Source organism: Rhamphochromis longiceps, linkage group LG5 (assembly GCF_057381845.1).
Source record: "Rhamphochromis longiceps isolate RC_006_pf linkage group LG5, R_longiceps_female_GT1.1, whole genome shotgun sequence".
NCBI lineage: Eukaryota > Metazoa > Chordata > Actinopteri > Cichliformes > Cichlidae > Rhamphochromis > Rhamphochromis longiceps.
Window position 1 is genome coordinate 35,077,196 of NC_140561.1, and position 17,537 is coordinate 35,094,732.

Sequence of the window (17,537 nt, forward strand, 5' to 3'; positions counted from 1 at the left end):
CTGACCCATTTATTTTGAATTGAACTGATGACCCTTCACTTTGTCACATTCTGCAGTTTCACTGATGACCATAAAAATAAGTTATTGCTTGTATTTTACTTATATTTGTCTACCAGAAAGTAAAAGAAATCAAAAGCATGTTATCCCACAGAACACTTGTGTATACTGTCAATTTTATCCACAAGAGGTCTAACAATCTTACAAACCTAAAAACCAATGCAATATGCCATTTTACACTACTTCTGAAACACTTCAAAAGTTTGGAATTACATTAGGAATTACTTCAGTTACAAAAGAAAACTCAAGCAGAATGGAAAATCAATTTGAGCTAAAGTCCCTGGGACCATAAGGAATTGTAGGTCTTTTGTAAAGAAATAATTATGGACTGCAAGTAAAAGCTTACTCACTTGGATATATAGGAAGATGCACTTAGTAGCGACTGGCACCTTTATGAATTATGTAATTATAAGCAATAAACATTTAGTTGTTTGTTGATGTACTTGTCAACAACTGAAACTCCTCAGAGGAAACAGTAAGATCCCATTTGTAATTTTCAAAAACACAGCGTGACTTAATGTCAGAATTATTAAAAGTACACTAATAAACAGAAACATGTGTGCGCTGTTTGTTAGTGGAGGTTATAACAGAGGGCTACACTGGCGAGATCCACACCCATCCCTCCTGTTGCACGAGTCTTCTTGTACTACGGATGATGTCATCTTTGACTGGGAAGGGGAGGAGGGACCCCGGTGCCTCCAGTGCCTGCAGAATCTGCATCAAGCTAGTGTGAGGTAACTAGAGAGAAACAGGAAACACGACCATCTGTCTTCAAAATCAAGCAAGTGTTTGAGTGTTCGATTTAATTTGACACGAATTCTTGATGACATAACGGCTAATGGTAGGCAGTGCAACAAGATTTAAATGCAAGAATAAAATTTTTTTTAAAAGCCAGAAGTTTTTGTTTGTGTAATTGTTTGTTTTGTTTTTTTGCTTTGTTTGCATATTTTGTTTGTTTTTTCAGTTATGTGACCATTAAGCATTTTGTATTTCTAAACTTTTCAACACAGATAACCCCTGTTAGCTGGGCTTGACTACCAGTTACATAATGGCGCAACTGCCCCATCAGACTTGAAAATTTGTGAAATTAAATGGAATGTGCAAAACGGAAAAACAAGGTAAACTTCGATGACAAGGGAAAAAACTATTTTTTCTTGGATTCACAAAAGTTTACATTCTATCATTTATTTATTTCCAAAGCACAAAAAAGGGAAAAGTCAAGAAGCCGCAAGCTGACCCATTTATTTTGAAAGGCTTGACCGGAGGTGGTTGAAGGTTAGCCTAGCTCGTAGCTTTTGTCAGTGGGAGGATCTCTGCCTGCCTGCCCCGTTTCTCAACACCCACTCTGTAAATTTAGCGAACACTGCAGCAAGCAGTGTGTCTGTGTGTGTCACGATCAAGAGGAAGGAGCAAGCAGGGATTAAGATTAATTAAAACCTCTCGTCCGGCTGGTGACAGGTAAATACGAACCGGAGCCTGTGGTTTGACTAAAAAAAAAAACAATCCGACTGTCTAATTATAGCTCACTTACTTGGGTGAAAGGGACAAGGTGGTGGCTTTTTCTCCTACTAACATTCGCCTTTTCTCGGGTGGATGACACTTTAATTCCTGACATCGCTGTAATTTACAGTAAGGTCTAAGCAGCGAGGTTGTAGTTGGCGGGGTGTGTTTCTGTACAACTGTTGATAGCTTCATTGCTGGTAGTTTAAAAGTGACGGCACCAGATCAGATCCCGTCGGTATGTTCTCACTGTTCCAAGTGCTGCGACCTCAATAAGGCTAAGCAGTTCCTTATGGCAAATTTCCAAGTGTACCATTCCTGGGAACACTTAATTTTCTCATTGTTATGATTCAGGTTTCCTGTTTAAACTACAAACAGTGCTTTTCAAATATACTGAAAGAAATGTGGAGGATGAACTTTGGACTAATAATGTGTAAATAAGTGAAAATCCAGCCCTGTTACTGGGGATTTAATCTACAATAGAGAAACATATATTGGATAACCTCATACATGTTTTCCTTAGTTTGTTGAAATTAATTAGAAAGCTAACCAAAATTCTTGATGCACCTGAGTCAGCTGACTGGTCTGCAGTCTGAAAGCCAATAGCAGCTTTTAGCACTTTTCTCTATTCTGATTGTTCTTTCTATCCTCAATTTCGTTGTTTGCCAGTGTGAAGTGAAAGGCATTTCTGGCAGATTTATACCTCTAATATTGGAATGTCTTTGAAATGTAGATGCCACATGTGTACTAAATGATTAGTCCCTTGGATGGGTGCAGTGATTTATCACCAGGTGGCCTGGAAGTCATTAGACTTCTTCTCTATCACTAAACTAGGCTGTCTGGCTGTAGTTTCAGATTCATCTGCTGAATCTCAGGAAGAAAGCAACTTGGCTTTTATCTCAAAATCTCAAGGCAGCTCTTCAAGACATTAAAATCTCTTTACGTTCAGTTTAGAATATGGATTTTTTTTTTTTTTAAAAACTCTGGCCGTCTAAATGGCAGATTACAGTTCATGTGAACTACCTGCAGGGTTTTGTTTTTTTATTTTTATTTTATTTTTTTCAAAAAGTGTGAAAATTGTTTAAGCAGCTAAGTCTCATTTGTGCTAACCCATGGTACACATGAAGTTCATCCATCCATCCATCCTCTTCCACTTATCCAATTCAGGGTCACAGCAGGGCCTATTCCAGCTACATATGAAGTTGTTGTTCTAATTTTTTTAAATTTGATTTTGAAAACAATCCAAGTGCTGTTGCACATGAATGGATTATTTGACTGGTCTGTTGACAGACAGACCAGTTGCTCTGTCATCAAGCGAAAAACAAAATGTAAACACTTTTTTAAAGTTTCACAATTATTGAAATATCTTTGAATTTTGTAGAGAACAAGATATGTGAAGTTGGAATTCCACAAATTTTAAGAATCAAGTTATTGTTTTGTTTGTTTTTTAACATTAATAGTTTATTTTTGATCAAATGATTTTAAAATAAATATCTTTTAGGTTTGGACTCTCCCGTGTAGGAACTCATTAGCTAGCCTTGTGGCTTAGCCTCTTTGGGCAATGACACTTTCATTTCTGTCCACCAGTCAATGTTTAGAAATGCAAATACATTTTATAAAAGTTAATAAAAAGCATCAGTGCCTTCAGATAACAGACAATTGTTCTCCATTGCAATTTTGCAAATGGCATCCCTCTTTTGACTGTTTACCTGTATGCAAACGAAGCCTGTTCAAATATGTTTTGTAAACTAGCACTTGGAATATAAACAGAAAATTTTCACTACCAAAAAACTCTGTCCTTCTTACCTACAGATTCTAGAAATGCTCATAGAGATTGTGAAGTGCCAGTGAGAAAGAAAACAGCCTGAAAGCTTAGGCTGTGCTCTGAATAACTGACAGATTTCTACTATTGCAAGCCAATCAATTACTCATTTATTTGAGAAAATATTGGACAAGTATTGAGTAGTTATTATCATTATTATGACTTTAAAGATGAGAACAGTTGGCTTCTAAAGGAACAGACAAAAAACAAACTCAGGGAAACTCAGTCCTCTTGGCCAACAAGTCGTCCCTGTTTGGCTGCTCATGACCTGAGTTACTGAAGAGAAGTGAGTCCTATGGTAGCTGTTCTCTCTCAGTGTATCCGCTGCTTCTTGCCTTAGAGTTTGCCAGCTGACTGAACTCTGTTGTCTTCCCCTACTTCCTCTCAGCAGGCTTCAAGAGCAAGAGTGTCTTCCTTTGTACTTTTAAAGTCGTGACTGCTTGACAGAAGCAATCTATCTAGGTCATTAATCAGCTGATTATGGTGATCAAACAAGTTTTTGCTGCATGAGACTCCACCTATGTAATTGTGTTGAAACTGCAAACACCTGAAGGAACCTTATTTGCTTTTCTGATCACATGCTTATACTGTTGTTATGAAGTGATAGGCAGTTAGTTTAGTTTATTAAAATCGACCTTCCAGACTCTGCCAGGCCATAACTTTGGCTTAAAGCCATGATTTTCCTGATCTCTTTATCACAAAGCGACCTGAAAGTTGGTACAACTTGGTACAAACCTACAGAACTGCAGCAAGAAAAAAACAACTTATTTCCCAAAATGTCAACAGTCCTTTAATGCATAAAAATCTCTGTTTAGTTTACAATCACCTGGTCGTCTTCATATGGATTAATTGTCCATTGCTGTTAAGAGGCCTAACGAAAGCTATCATATTTGTTTTTTGGTTTGTTTGTTTTTTAATGTCTTGGGCATAGCTGATTTTGGCACATTTGACCATTTCCTTGGGTGTAGCATATGGTCATGACTCTGTGAGACTCAGGAGCTGGGGTTTTTGTGCCCAAAGAATGTGAGAGGCTGACTTGATCTCCTCTGTGTGTTCCTGCTCTTGTGTAATGCAGATCGGCATTGAAACATTTCGGTTTTTTGCGCTGTAGTCAACAGCTTATAGTAAGAGGGCTATATTTGATCAATAAGTACTAGATATGAAATGGCTTGAAGGTCTCTTTCAAATTCCTCCGTGTAATCTTTAATCTTGGTAGATGAGATGTGTGTAGGTGGTGCTGACAGCTGGTCCTGCGGGCTGTCTGCTCTATGTCATACACAGCCTTTGCCAGTTTATGAACTTTGTCCCATTTCTTAGGTTGCCTCGTGCAGAGGTGCAGCTAATTCCTGGGTGCCCTTAGATCTAAAGGTTTCTGGACTGTTTCAGGACTGCACCTCTTGAGGATAGAAGGCACAAGTTGTCTGTTATTGTGAGTTGCGGTTCAGGTGCAGAAGTTGCTTGAGGACATTTTTGTAAAAGGCAAGCCCCTGAAGTACATTAAAAGGCCTTTTTCTTCTGTAGTTTGGAGCTACTCTGAAGACATTCAGGCTAGATGGGAATGAATGTTTCTCTGTCAAACTGAGTCAAAATCCAGTCTGGCTTTTATTATTCTGTTAGTTATAAAACCTGTTTCTACAACCAGAGTTGGACAGAGCTCCTTGACAACTCCTGTCTGTGTCAGATTTTTTTTTTTCTTTTACTGTAGTGCACACTATCAGTCCTGTGACCTTGTTATATGTGCAAAACAATCCTGATGGGATTCATTTCCTGTTATATGTTTGCAGGACATGAGAACAAAAAGTCATCATCGCTGTAGTCTCAGGAACAACATGTTTGTTAATAGCTGGATGTTCGTGTATGTTCAGCATTGTTGTTGATATCAAACTCACATGAGCAGAGAGAGGCAGCTCTACCTCAGCGGTCAGGGTCACGCTCTACTCTGCAGTAACTCTGTTCAGCTTGTTGCATAACTCCTGTTGGCCCTTAAGCCTCAGGAAACCTCCTTAGAGAAGGATTGAGGTGGCGTGTTCATTAACCCGGGGCATTGCTCAAATAGTTGTACAGAGTAATGGTGCTTTGCTTTCCCTTTTAATGGTTGTCTTTGGACCAAGTCTTATGACCTAAGTCTTAGACTTAAGACTTAAGTCTTGTTTTACACTTTATCCCCTTCATAAGGACGCTATGCTAAAAATATTTATTCGTGTTTGTTGAATTTTGGTTTGTATTTAACACCTGTTTCATGATGAAATAATAAGATAAATAAAAAAATACATAATAAGTTATTAGAATCATTTTCTGTTCATTGACTGGATAATTAAATCTAGGTCATTTATACCTCTTGATTATATGTGAACAGCTTACCAACTGAAATATTCATCATAATTATTTAAACTTTGATACTTCTCTCTTTTTTTGTGGATGAACAAACAAGATATTCTTACATGTTGGGGGATTTGGAGAGTAAGTGGATTTCGTTACCTTTGGACAGAGTGGCATAAGCTGTTTTTCCCTTAATTCCAGCCTTGAGGTAATTCTGTCTGTACTATCCCTTCATATTTTAACAGACAAGTATAATGTTAGCAGTTCACTCTTATTACCCTTAACAGTATTACTGTTAAATGCATAGCATTTGTAGCCTAATCTAATTTTCAATGCCTGCTACTAGACTTGCCTTTTGAAATACCTACAACTTGACAACAAATACATAAGAGACCATAAAAATGCAAGCTATTGCTTCAGAGCAGTGGGTTTTAATCTTTTTGTGCCAATTTCCAGGCTTCACAGGAAAACCTTTTGTCATGTGTTTGTTTTCTTGGTAAATTGTTTGTATGTAGATAATTGTCATTTTTGTGCTGTTCTTTGTTATTAACCAGGAAAGTGGTCACTGCATTTCTTGACACCAAGTGCAAACAGTAGAGTGGAAATTGTTCCTCGGTTGCTTTTGGGCTCATTTGTCTTAGCATGAGATGAACTGTGAAAAATTAAATGCAGCCTATAGTAGTGCTTTTTTCTTTTTTTTCCTGTTTTCCTTCAGGGACCACATAACGCGTTAGCAAGAACATTGTCTTTACAGCGTGGCTCACAGTGTGATGCAGAAATCTTATAAAGTCCTGATAGACAGGATATTGTTCATTCTTTTCAGATTTTTCTTGTAGTTTAATGAAATCAATCTTTTTCTTCAGGCCTGCATTTCAGTGAAATAATATGGAAAGGGACTCCTCGGTTTGAACTGCTATTAACGCAGTCTGCGACCAGGAGTTGTATTGTTTCAACAGAACTCGGCCCTTTATGAAAACAACACAAGGTTCAATGGCAGCTTGTTGCCCCAGAGGCATAAAATACAATCCAGGAAGTCTAGATTTGGTAACAGATCTGTGAACATGAAGGTATTTCAGAGCCCAAAACAATAGCAGCAGCACTATGAGAAAATACCATGCAACTGTGGAAAGTTACTGTGGTGGTAATTATTTTTTAACTTATTCCACTTGAAATGATCCCTTAGAATTAAGGGATTGGCTACCAGAGCGCCTCAGTAGGAGACATTATGTTGCAATGTGAAGTGCAGTCACAATGAATTTTTGCAGGCACCCTAGCTTCATAACTAGAAGGATATTTTTCAAATAAACAAACAGGCTGCTTTTGAGGTTACCCAGAATGCAACCTTGCCTTTTTTTTTTCTTCAAAGGGTCACGACCTTGCTTTGAGATTTTGATGGGAAAAATAAAAATTTCAGGATCATCTCACTAGATAAAAGATGAATGTTGGCTTTTCTTCCAAGTAACTCAATCTTGACTCTAAGGTCAGTTAATTAAAGTTGCTTTGGTGTCATCCTGTGTTGTTTTGTTGGTTTTTTCAGGCAGTGTGCTTCTTTGATGTAAATAAAACTGATGGTCCTCAGCCAGCTCCACCATGATAGTTGAGTTTTTATGAACGTATTCCAGTAATATCTCTGTGCACGTTCAGATGCCTCGAGTTACATTGTGTACAGTCAAAGATATATATGCCAGTTTATTTTGGCTTTTCCAAAGCTTTCAGTAAGAGTGTTAATTTTTTTTAGTAACAACTGCACCTGCATTCAGTGGGGTTTCTAGTCAGACACTAGTTGTGGTAAGCGATGCTCAAACATGTTTTAATTGAATCAGGGTAAGAAGAGACTTCAGTATGAACGTGGAGAGGATGAGCTAAAGTTTTTTTCCATGCTGAATCATGTTGAACAGGTGTCATCTGGAGGATAGAGCAAAATCGATTTCTACTAGCAACCACCTGCCTCTTTAGTAGTTGCTGTCATTAGTATCCATTAGTCCCTAAATTGAGAGCATCAGTCATAGACAGCCTGAGGATTTGGCACCATTTGTGACTATATGGGACATTTTCACGCATAATTTCCTTTTGTCAACGTGTCAAGATGTTCTCTCACAGGCTGCTAATATCAATAGGAAGAACTCAATGTGCAGCTCCAAAGAGCAACTGTGTACATGTGGATGTATGTGAATGTAGGCAAACGTCTGTGCTTGCTTGCACGCGTTGCCTCTGGCTGCTCCCTCCATGCTCCGGCTCAGCCGAGGCCTGTCCAAACAGAACTACAGCCAAAAAAGCTCCTCCCAGGCTCCACAGAACAGGAAGTGGGTTGTTTTGTTTCACAGAGGCCTCGGTGCTGCTGTCTCCCACTTGTTTGGCTCTGAACCCATCATCTAGTTGAGAGTATCTCTGGTCCATTTGGCAGTCTCTGAAAAGCAAAAGATGCTGTGTGGTGTCTGTTGAGAAGTATCAGGCACTCTTCAATGCAGCTCATTATTTTTTGTTGTTTTTTAATAGCTGTCAAAGCCTTTTTTTTGTTCTTCATGAGCATATTAAACATGCAGAATAACTGGAGTGAGTAAATGGAGTGAGCAGCCTAAATTCAAACTTAAGTATTTGGTGCAGCTTAACAAAAGCTTTGCAGCTGCAGCACGGTTTGTGGGAAGTGTAGGAGTGGGTCCTTGGGCAAAAGACAGAAAATATGATCATACCCATGACCACAATTTCCATAGCAAGAAACAAGTAACCAAGTTGTTATTAAAACTGTCAACCGCCAAACACCCAAAGTTTCCTCCTGGTTATGCCAAGTTTTCATATGCATGGTAATGGAGCTGACAAGTAATTCATTCACTTACCCTTTTCATTTTGCTCTTTCCAGAGCAAAACTACTGATTCGGCCTATTTATTTCTTAACCATGTCCATGTAATTTTATTTTAATAATTGTACGTACTTCCACAGACTGTATTTAAATGAGCTGTTGTCTGATTCGAGGTCAGCTGGTTAGGTGCTGATAGTGATGTTTACTGGCAAAAGTGGTCAATGGAGGATTTACTGAAAAAGTCAAGGCAATATGAGGTTTTCTGGGTACCTTATGCTTCAACTCGTGTCCACTTGGAAAAAAGCTGAAACCAATTATAGACAGTAGCTCCACATGGCTGATTACCGTCAGCAACACATGGTGAAATGCAATTAAATTTCCACATTGTAATGCTATTTCTTAACCCAGGTGTTTACCACAACATAGAATGGGCAGTTAACCAGCTGTCAGCTCTTTTTCCTTCACTGAAATTGCCTCAATTTTACTGGCTGTTGTTTGACCTCTAATTTCTTTGCTTTTTCTGGAAGTCCCATGTCACCCTTACTCTCCAACTTCTAAATATTTCTGCAGCCACAACCCATTCAGATAATTAGTTGTGCTTGGGGTTTTTTTTTGGTTAAAATCCCTGGTTTCAGATACTCAGATCTGAAATTCTGTCAGTTTCTTCGTCTTCTGACTGTAAACTGTAATTATTTCTCCACATTTCCAAACACAGCAAACTAATTGCTAGTGATAACCTGCCACAGCATTAACTTTAGGGATGGGTATTATCAAACAGTCTGCAAATTATTCCTGTAGTAAAATCTGTACAATCTGTGGTGTCCCGTTTTCATTTTTCTTGTGTTTGTAAACGGATGAGATGCTAAACAAGCTTATTTTATGGTTATTTTATGACTTGTTAAAAGGTATTCAGAAGATTAATTTTGCACATCCCCCCCCCCCCCCCCCCCCAGCTCTGCATGAAATAAATCATGTCTAACAAGCCGTCCTGATGATACGATATGAAACCAGCAACAGTTTAAATAATGACCTCAGTCTGTGTTTCATTGTGACGTCTGAAGAATGGCTTGATGCTGCTTATTGAAAGCACTGGTGTTGCCATGCATCTGAGCAGCAATTAAAAGTGGGCGTTGGGGTAGACTCGACTTAAAGTTTTGCCTGTAGCACAGAAAGATGAATTTCCCTTGATAAGTCGGTGCCCCTCGTGAAGAGTATTAGTGTCAAGACTGTCTGGCAGAAGGTGGATGAGGTGAGGAGCCAAATGACTATATGCACAGCTGCTCCCAGGCAGCAGGGCTCCAGCTCATCCATCAGCTGCACTGCTAACTCATCCCCATGCATCCCCAAACACACCAGCTGAACTAGTCTTCTGACCTGGGGATACTCCATAATGTTTCTTGATGGTTTGTGCACAAAAACTTGCAAAGCTTCTTAAAGCATAGGTATAACATTTAATTGATTTTGATTTAGGGCTAGGATGCCTGCACAGTACACACATGGAAACAAAACGAGTTTAGTGTTTTGGCTTTTTTAGGATGCCACCAACTACTCTAATTTCCTTACACTTTTCTCCTCCTTGCAAGCCAGCAGAGGATGATAACAAATCCCTTCATTTCCTAGCTTGTCTCAACATGTCTTTTATTCCTCTCCTTCACTCCAGTCTCATCCTCCATCTCTTCTGTTTGTGTGGCTTTGTAGACTAGATTTGGCATTGGGGATTCAAGGTCTGTGACTGCATTTTGCCGTGACAGTATGTAGATCAGAGCTTTCCCGAAGGTGTAATGCCGTACGGTCTGTCAGAAATGTCAGAGTGGTTGCTTTGGAGCTACACTGCTTGAGCAAAGAAAAAAAGCACTGTGTTCTTGATTTATCTTATGATACCTACAAATAATTTAAATAACTACTATGTAAAATCCACAAATAGATGAGACGGTTAATGTGTTGTTTGACTTCAGGCAGACATGTTTTGAAGAACTTCTTCTTGTTGTTCTCCCAACAGAAATGGCAGCCATTCGGAAGAAGCTGGTGATTGTTGGAGACGGAGCTTGTGGGAAAACATGTCTTCTCATTGTTTTCAGTAAAGATCAGTTTCCCGAAGTCTATGTCCCTACTGTGTTCGAGAACTACATCGCTGACATCGAGGTTGACGGAAAACAGGTTTGTGCTATTTACACAAAAACTGACTCGATTAAAGTGATGCTCTCTCTCGTCATGAACACAGAAATGCTTTTCAATTATTTAGGCTAATTATAGATTTAAGAACATGAGAGTGTAAGTAAAGTCCAATCCGCCTCAATTACTGCTGCTACTGTCAACCTCTCCCATCTCTCACACCAGACAGTTTGCACTAATGTTGCCAGATGTACTATAAACACTTGAGGTTTTTGTTTGTTTGTTTGTTTGTTTTTTAAGTAGTTGACCAAAGTAGGCTTCTAATTATGATGATGCAACTGCTGGCTGAGAATGCAAGTGTGAAGTGGATTTTATAATATTTCAGGAGCTAGCTTTCTGAAGGACTACATTAAACGAAATTAAAACAGGCCACAGGCACCAGTTGAAAATTAAGAAGATACATTTTTCTTAATTGCGGCGTAAATATAATCTTGGTTTCCACAAATTACAAAAAAAAATATCAACACTTAATTTTTTTATTGGGGTACTCTGAAAGAGTAGTGACCTTATTAGCCAGACAAGAGATAATGTGCTATCGACACCATTGTTTACGTGTGTGTGTGTGTGTGTGTTTTTGCTCCTGGACAAGAGCTGCATGCACAGCCTTAAACAAGAGAAAACAAACCTCTGTACAGTTTTTTGTGCGTGTGACGTCTTGAATCTGAGTCATGGGAAGGTGGTGAGGGTGGCGTTGAAACTGCAGATGCCTCGTTATGTCCAATCGTTTTATTTTTTTTCTTTAGCCGACCATCACTACACAACTTGGCAAAACAGGAAATGACTCTACTTCCCAGCTTCCTGTTCAGACGGGGAACAGGGATGTATCTTAGCAATCCCATTCCTTCCCTCAGGATCACCATCCTCATGCTACTGCCTGATAAACGTGCCTCACTTCCTGTCCTTGTCCTGGCTGCACTTCTTAGGTGAAGGTAGGCAGGAGGTTAAAGCTCTTGTTCTGGACAGGAAATTTAAAGTTAGGGAGCCATGATGCACAGATTAGAAAGGGATCATTTTGGAAAAGATGTGAGTGTCAAGTCTTTGAGTGTCTCTATGGAGGATAACCATCCCGTCAGATTTAGCTTCTTACACAACAGGATGGATTAGATTTGTGTTCAGCCCCAAGTTTTTAGCTCCTCAACCCCCACCCCATGAGGCAAAGATGCTCTCATCGTCAGCGGACTGAGCCGATTCCACAAATAGCTGGGGGGTTTTGGGTCTTTTTCCTCTGTCTTTCCCTTCCTGAACTCTGCAGCTTACAACTAGTCCAGTGGGAACATAGAGCTCTGGTTCCTCATGCAGTCTCAACAGTGTTCGGCCACCTCCCACCTTCTGCCTCTGCAAACCTCTATTTTGGGACTGTTAACTGATTTTTGTGCTTTCTGTGGGCAGACAAAAATCTGTCATTCAGCAAAGTTCTGGTATTTAAACTTTGCAAAAGTTTCTTTTTTCTTTTTCCATTGAATCCAATGAGTCAGCTGAAGAGCAAACTCAAGGGAAGCTGGGCTGTTGATGCCCTTAGAGGGAGACACGCTAACCGGTTTGATGGTTGCTAATCTCTCACTTTCCCTAATTGAATTAATCAGTGGTGTGATGGGATGAGCCCAGTCACCAAGTTCATTTCCACAACACTGACAGCCTTACACAACTAACAGACTTACAGTATGAAGCCCTGATTAGGTCAGAGCTGCTGGGGTGATTTAAAAAAAGAAAAAAGAAAAAAAAGAATTCACTTTAAGATGAAGAAAGTAGTTGTAGCCAGAGGGGAAAGCGATACTATGTCAGATACTTCCAGCATTGTTTGGTTCCCCATATTTAAACCTCCAGCCTTTGGGAAGATTACTCAGATCCTCCACATGCCTCAGAATTTCTGCGTCATTGAGCAGAAGTGATGTCATGACTGGTTATCTGTTGCATTCGTCTCCATTAGTGGGCAACTGTATGTTAACTGTTTACAAGATAAGTCTGTGTTTATAAAGATGAGTAATATTAAGGAGCAAAACTGCATTTGTTCTCTGTTCCAGATGAATCCATGTTTTGATATTGTGTTTTTTCCAGGTGGAGTTGGCATTGTGGGATACCGCAGGCCAGGAAGACTATGACAGGTTGAGGCCTCTCTCTTACCCCGATACAGATGTCATCCTGATGTGCTTCTCCATTGACAGCCCAGACAGTTTAGGTGAGGAAAGAATAATGTAGAGTAGTCTGTTTTAAAATGTCATATTACAAATGATGAATAACGAAACTTATAGTACTTATAACTTATATTCCATTAAAATGATCGTTCATGAACATATTGCTCTATCTTACATAACCAAACGTAGGTCAAATAAGCGAGAGAGGGTCCTTGTAAAATACCCTAATATACTTGATGGGATTAATGCAGCTAAAAACATCTTTGCCTCAAGGAGGCTGCAGAGCAATCCATCATGAGAAGTGTTCTGCACTGTGACTCTGCACTGCTTGTCCTCTTTTTATAGTTCTCCTCCCTATACTGAGTATTTCAGCTCACTTCTTGTCTTTCCTGGGACAGAAAATATCCCTGAAAAGTGGACGCCTGAGGTGAAGCACTTCTGTCCCAATGTTCCCATCATCCTGGTGGGGAACAAGAAGGACCTGAGGAACGATGAGCATACACGGAGAGAGCTAGCCAAGATGAAGCAGGTACAAAGGCCCCTGACGGTCAATGAACAGTGGAATGAGCTAATCTGATGCAGGTAGAGAGCTCTTGAAATCTCAGGCACTAAAAGGCACTGGATATGTGCTGGGTTGAAACATTTCATTTGTTAGGATTTTGTTTGACATATTTAGGCACGTGTTATTGACCCTTTTAAAAAAATAAATAAATAAAAAAGGGTCATGTAGCACTACCATCCTGTGAATGTTTGCAGTCTCACATTTATTTCTAAAGAAGCTACATGACAGATGACGTTAATCTTGCTTTTCCTGCTTCACCAGCGTACTCTGTTTAAGAACTGTCAGCTTATAGAAACACTAAAGGCCTGTGTGTAGAAATGGAAAATTCATTATTGTACAGGGTTTCAACCACATGTTTACGACATTAAACCACCAGTGTATTAACTACAGCATCAATCTCACAGCTTACTGACAGTGACAGGACTTTTCTTAATATTTTTCGACCACATCAGAACTATGACAGGACAAATGTTCTAATCCAGAACAGCATGTGAAAAGCAGAAGCCTCAGATGGCTGTACAGTCAGAGCATGAAATATGATTCAGGGAAGCTGGTTTAATTTGTCACCGAGTATGAACGCTTATCGCAAAACACAGCGTTCGTACTGCAAAGAAGATATTATGTAATTGGACACTTTCTATCAGATGGCTTTACAAAATAAAATTGAGAGAAGACGGCAGGAGGAAGAAGAATCCCTCTTCTAGGATTGGCATGCAATCATTTAGAGTAAGAAAGCAATAGAAGAATCGAAATATAGAAAATCACAATGTCAAAAATGTCAATGTCAGTAACAAGTTAAAGCATGTGTCTCTGTCAAACGGATTTCATAAGATGTAAAAGATTTCAATTTGCTAATCAAAACATACTGACATTATAAATGATATGTCAAAAAAGCAAAATGTTTTGTTTTCTGTCACTAAAAGGAGAACAGCAAAGTGAAAGCCTGAATAACATCTCAGTTTTATGTTTTCACAGTGGAATCTGTAGATGAGCTTTTCCTGTCTGTGGAAATCAAGACATCAGTAGTCAGTTCAAGAGTTTGACTCTTACATAGTAAAACAGACATTGGTTTGATATTTGTAAGATATGTGATAAATGGCTTAGACATAAAGCCATAAACTTGAGCCCTTGATTCCAAGATTTCGTTGGGTTGTTAAATGAGTCATGCCAAAAAGGCGGTGAGAGGCACATCAAACGGTGCTTATTCTTTTGTTAATAAGTATTATGGTAGTGAGGGGGTGTTTAGACTCTTTAGACTGTTTTATCAGCAGTTCAAATGCAAAAATACTCAGTTTACTGTCACATGTATAACAAAAAGAGCAGTAAACGGTAAAAAAAAAAAGCCTTTTTTTGCATGAAAAATAATTCATGTTCTAAGTACAGTTACATTGATAATTTTGTATTGATTCTGCTTATGGAATGACTTATTCTTGACTGATTGTTAGTGCTCTAATTTCACTTTAAAAGGGGGGAAAAAATCAAGGATCTCCTCAGTGGTATCGTGATTTTCCCTGGAAAGTAAACTGAGCTCTCCTTCTTTTCTCAGCACTTTAATTGAGTCCCTAATGGTGTCTGATCTAACCCTGCAGGAGCCAGTGAAGACAGAAGAAGGCAGAGACATGGCTGGTAGGATCAGCGCTTTTGGCTACTTGGAGTGTTCTGCCAAGACGAAGGATGGTGTGCGGGAGGTGTTTGAGATGGCCACAAGAGCAGCACTGCAGGTCCGCAAGCGCAAGAAGAGAAGTGGCTGCACGGTGCTGTGAGCAGTCCAGACGCCATCAAATCAGCTGACCAATTGGAGAAAAATAACACATGAAAAAGGACTGACCTATTACCAAATGGATCTTTGTACTGTATCTCACATTTCATGACAAAGACAGGCAGATGAATTGAACATAAACAAACCTAATACAGGAAATGAACTATATGACATCTGTGGCTAGAAATTGATGTTTCCGTATTGATTTGCTTTTGTCCCTCCCAAAATCTGTCTTAACAATTTACACTTTTTTTTTTTTTTTTTTTTTAAACTTGGCTTTGGTAGGTGCACATTTGTATGCGGTATTGTTCTTCACAAGCTTCTCGGGCAAGTGGCATCATTCTTAGCTTGTATAAATAGGCAGTTCTGTTTCACTGTAGCAGTAGCGATAGAGAATTAAAGATGATATCTTTTGACCATAAGAGCTAGTGCCTTTTTTAAGTTTATACACCACCGTCTGTTTGTCGGCGAGCTTGCATTTCGGCTGAGGACCCCTTCATTGTACTGTAGCTCATTTTACAGTGTTGTCATTGTGAAACCTGAGCAAAGCCATAAGTAAAGGCTTTCAGTGCTCGTCAAGTCAAGCACAATAAATGGTTGCTTGTGTCATTTTTTTGTTGGTATGAAACATCAGTTTCACCTTCTCAATTATGAGCCCACTCACATCGAGGATAAAGAAAGGCAGCTGCTTCTGTAATGTAATGTGTCAACAAAGGAGTGTGCTTCCCATTCTGCATAAAATTATTCACATTCGCCCCTCGTAATTGTTGCTAGAAGCTAGATGGGAGGGGAGGGAGAGGTGGCCAACTGAGACGCAAGCCAATATGACTCAACTATGCACAATAGCTGTTAGGACCAACAGGGAGATGACACAAGTGGAATCACATGTAGGCCACAGCCTGGTGAACCCTCCCTTGTTTGTTTATTATGAGTGACTAAGTTCAGCTCTTTTTGCTAAGTTAACTGGTTACACCCGTTATTGGAATCTTGTTTGTAATGCTGGTTAGCCCAGTCATGGAAATCGCATCCTGTTAGGCTGGATGTTTCCGGTTGGACGACATTCTTTACATGTCTGAGAAGAGCCACAGTGTGAGTGAGTGAGTCTTTTGTTTTTTTTCCTGGTGCCTTCTCTGTTCTGGTGTGCCTTTTTCAGTTGTTCTCTCCCAGACCAGATGGACTAGCTGCTGAATGTCAAGCTGATACTCACTGACAAGGTCAAGAGTCACCGTTCTGATGTTTTGTTTTCCAAGGCTTGGTTCTTTAAATAGATTGATGCATGGTAAAATGTGTTATTTGATGTATGCCATCATTTAAAAAAAAAACACATTTTGTGTAGGACACATCTTTATCTTGTCAGATGAGCAAAAGAAGTTAAAGTTCTTGCATCATGTGAAAATTACAATATGGTTGATTGAGAAAACATCTGTATGCAACCATTTCCTTTGATGTTTTACTTAAAAAAAAAATCAGTTACAACCTATAGGATGGAATTTAAGCTCACTCTTTGGAAATATACTCGGCATTTAAGGATGTAATTAAATTTCAGTTCACTAGGACATGCCAGATCGTCCTCTAGTATCTGTATTTGCTCATATCCTCGCAGAATACTCTAGTGAACTTCCCCTGATGATAATAGCTTGATATTCTTGAAAGGCCCTCACCGACTGTCCTGGGGCACACTCTTTCACACCACTGTTGCTCAGTCATCTACTTTACATGTCCACTGGTTGCATGAAGGGTGGATTTCTTAATACGGTATACGTGGCAAAAACAATATCATCTGTGTTGCATGCAACCTTCTTACAATTCCATCAAAAGCGCCAAACCTACCAGTTATTGTAATACTGTGTGTAATGCAAATTTAAACCCCTCTGCTGGTGAAGCACAAATGCTTTAAACGAGCGGGCCAGCAAAGAGGCTACAGCTCAGACGAGGTGTTGTGATTGTTTTAGCCGACAAACGCACACAAACAACCTACTAATGTTCTATCCACCCTCCAATCTTTAGAGGGCGGATGCTACTTTTAACTCGGGACTCTGTGCACTAATATGGACAACAAGCACACCATTTGGGCAAGGGTAAACATTCATATCTCTACAACTTCTTATCGATGAAAACATTTCATAGTGGTGGTACGGTGTTGACGTGTCTTAACAAGCTCTCGCAAGGAATACTTGGGAATTAGAGATCGGCAGAGAGTTAAATAACTTAAAGCTGGGAGTAGAATCATAACAATTGAAAACGTTCCCATAGAGCAGCGGAGGAGCTATTGTTGAACATATCACTAAGAGCATGTACTATACTGCTGTCCATGTGTATGCCGATAATGTCCCGCTAAAAAATGTCCTTGCTCTATTGATGCATGCATGAGAAATCCATGGGTCTTTACAGTGCGCGCACATACAGAAGCACTAAC

The 17,537-nt window shown here is 39.4% G+C and overlaps 2 protein-coding genes across 2 annotated transcripts in view; both read left to right on the plus strand.

Annotated features, from left to right (window-relative positions):
• Positions 1-17,537, plus strand: part of LOC146670440 (N-acetyltransferase 8-like) — an 850,360-nt gene that overhangs the window by 521,720 nt on the left and 311,103 nt on the right. The gene's annotated exons all lie outside the window — the stretch shown is intronic.
• Positions 1,371-17,254, plus strand: rhoca (ras homolog family member Ca). Its single transcript, XM_085407362.1, has 5 exons — positions 1,371-1,515; positions 10,496-10,653; positions 12,724-12,844; positions 13,199-13,329; positions 14,952-17,254. Exons 2-5 carry the CDS (start codon positions 10,498-10,500, stop codon positions 15,123-15,125), a joined length of 582 nt encoding a protein of 193 aa, XP_085263488.1. The 5' UTR covers positions 1,371-1,515; positions 10,496-10,497; the 3' UTR covers positions 15,126-17,254.

Coding starts and splice junctions, on each gene's coding strand:
- rhoca (XM_085407362.1), top strand. CDS start 10,498: ATGGCAGCCATTCGGAAGAAGCTGGTGATTGTTGGAGACGGAGCTTGT. Junction 10,654..12,723: donor TCGAGGTTGACGGAAAACAG/GTTTGTGCTATT, acceptor TGTTTTTTCCAG/GTGGAGTTGGCATTGTGGGA. Junction 13,330..14,951: donor AGCTAGCCAAGATGAAGCAG/GTACAAAGGCCC, acceptor CTAACCCTGCAG/GAGCCAGTGAAGACAGAAGA.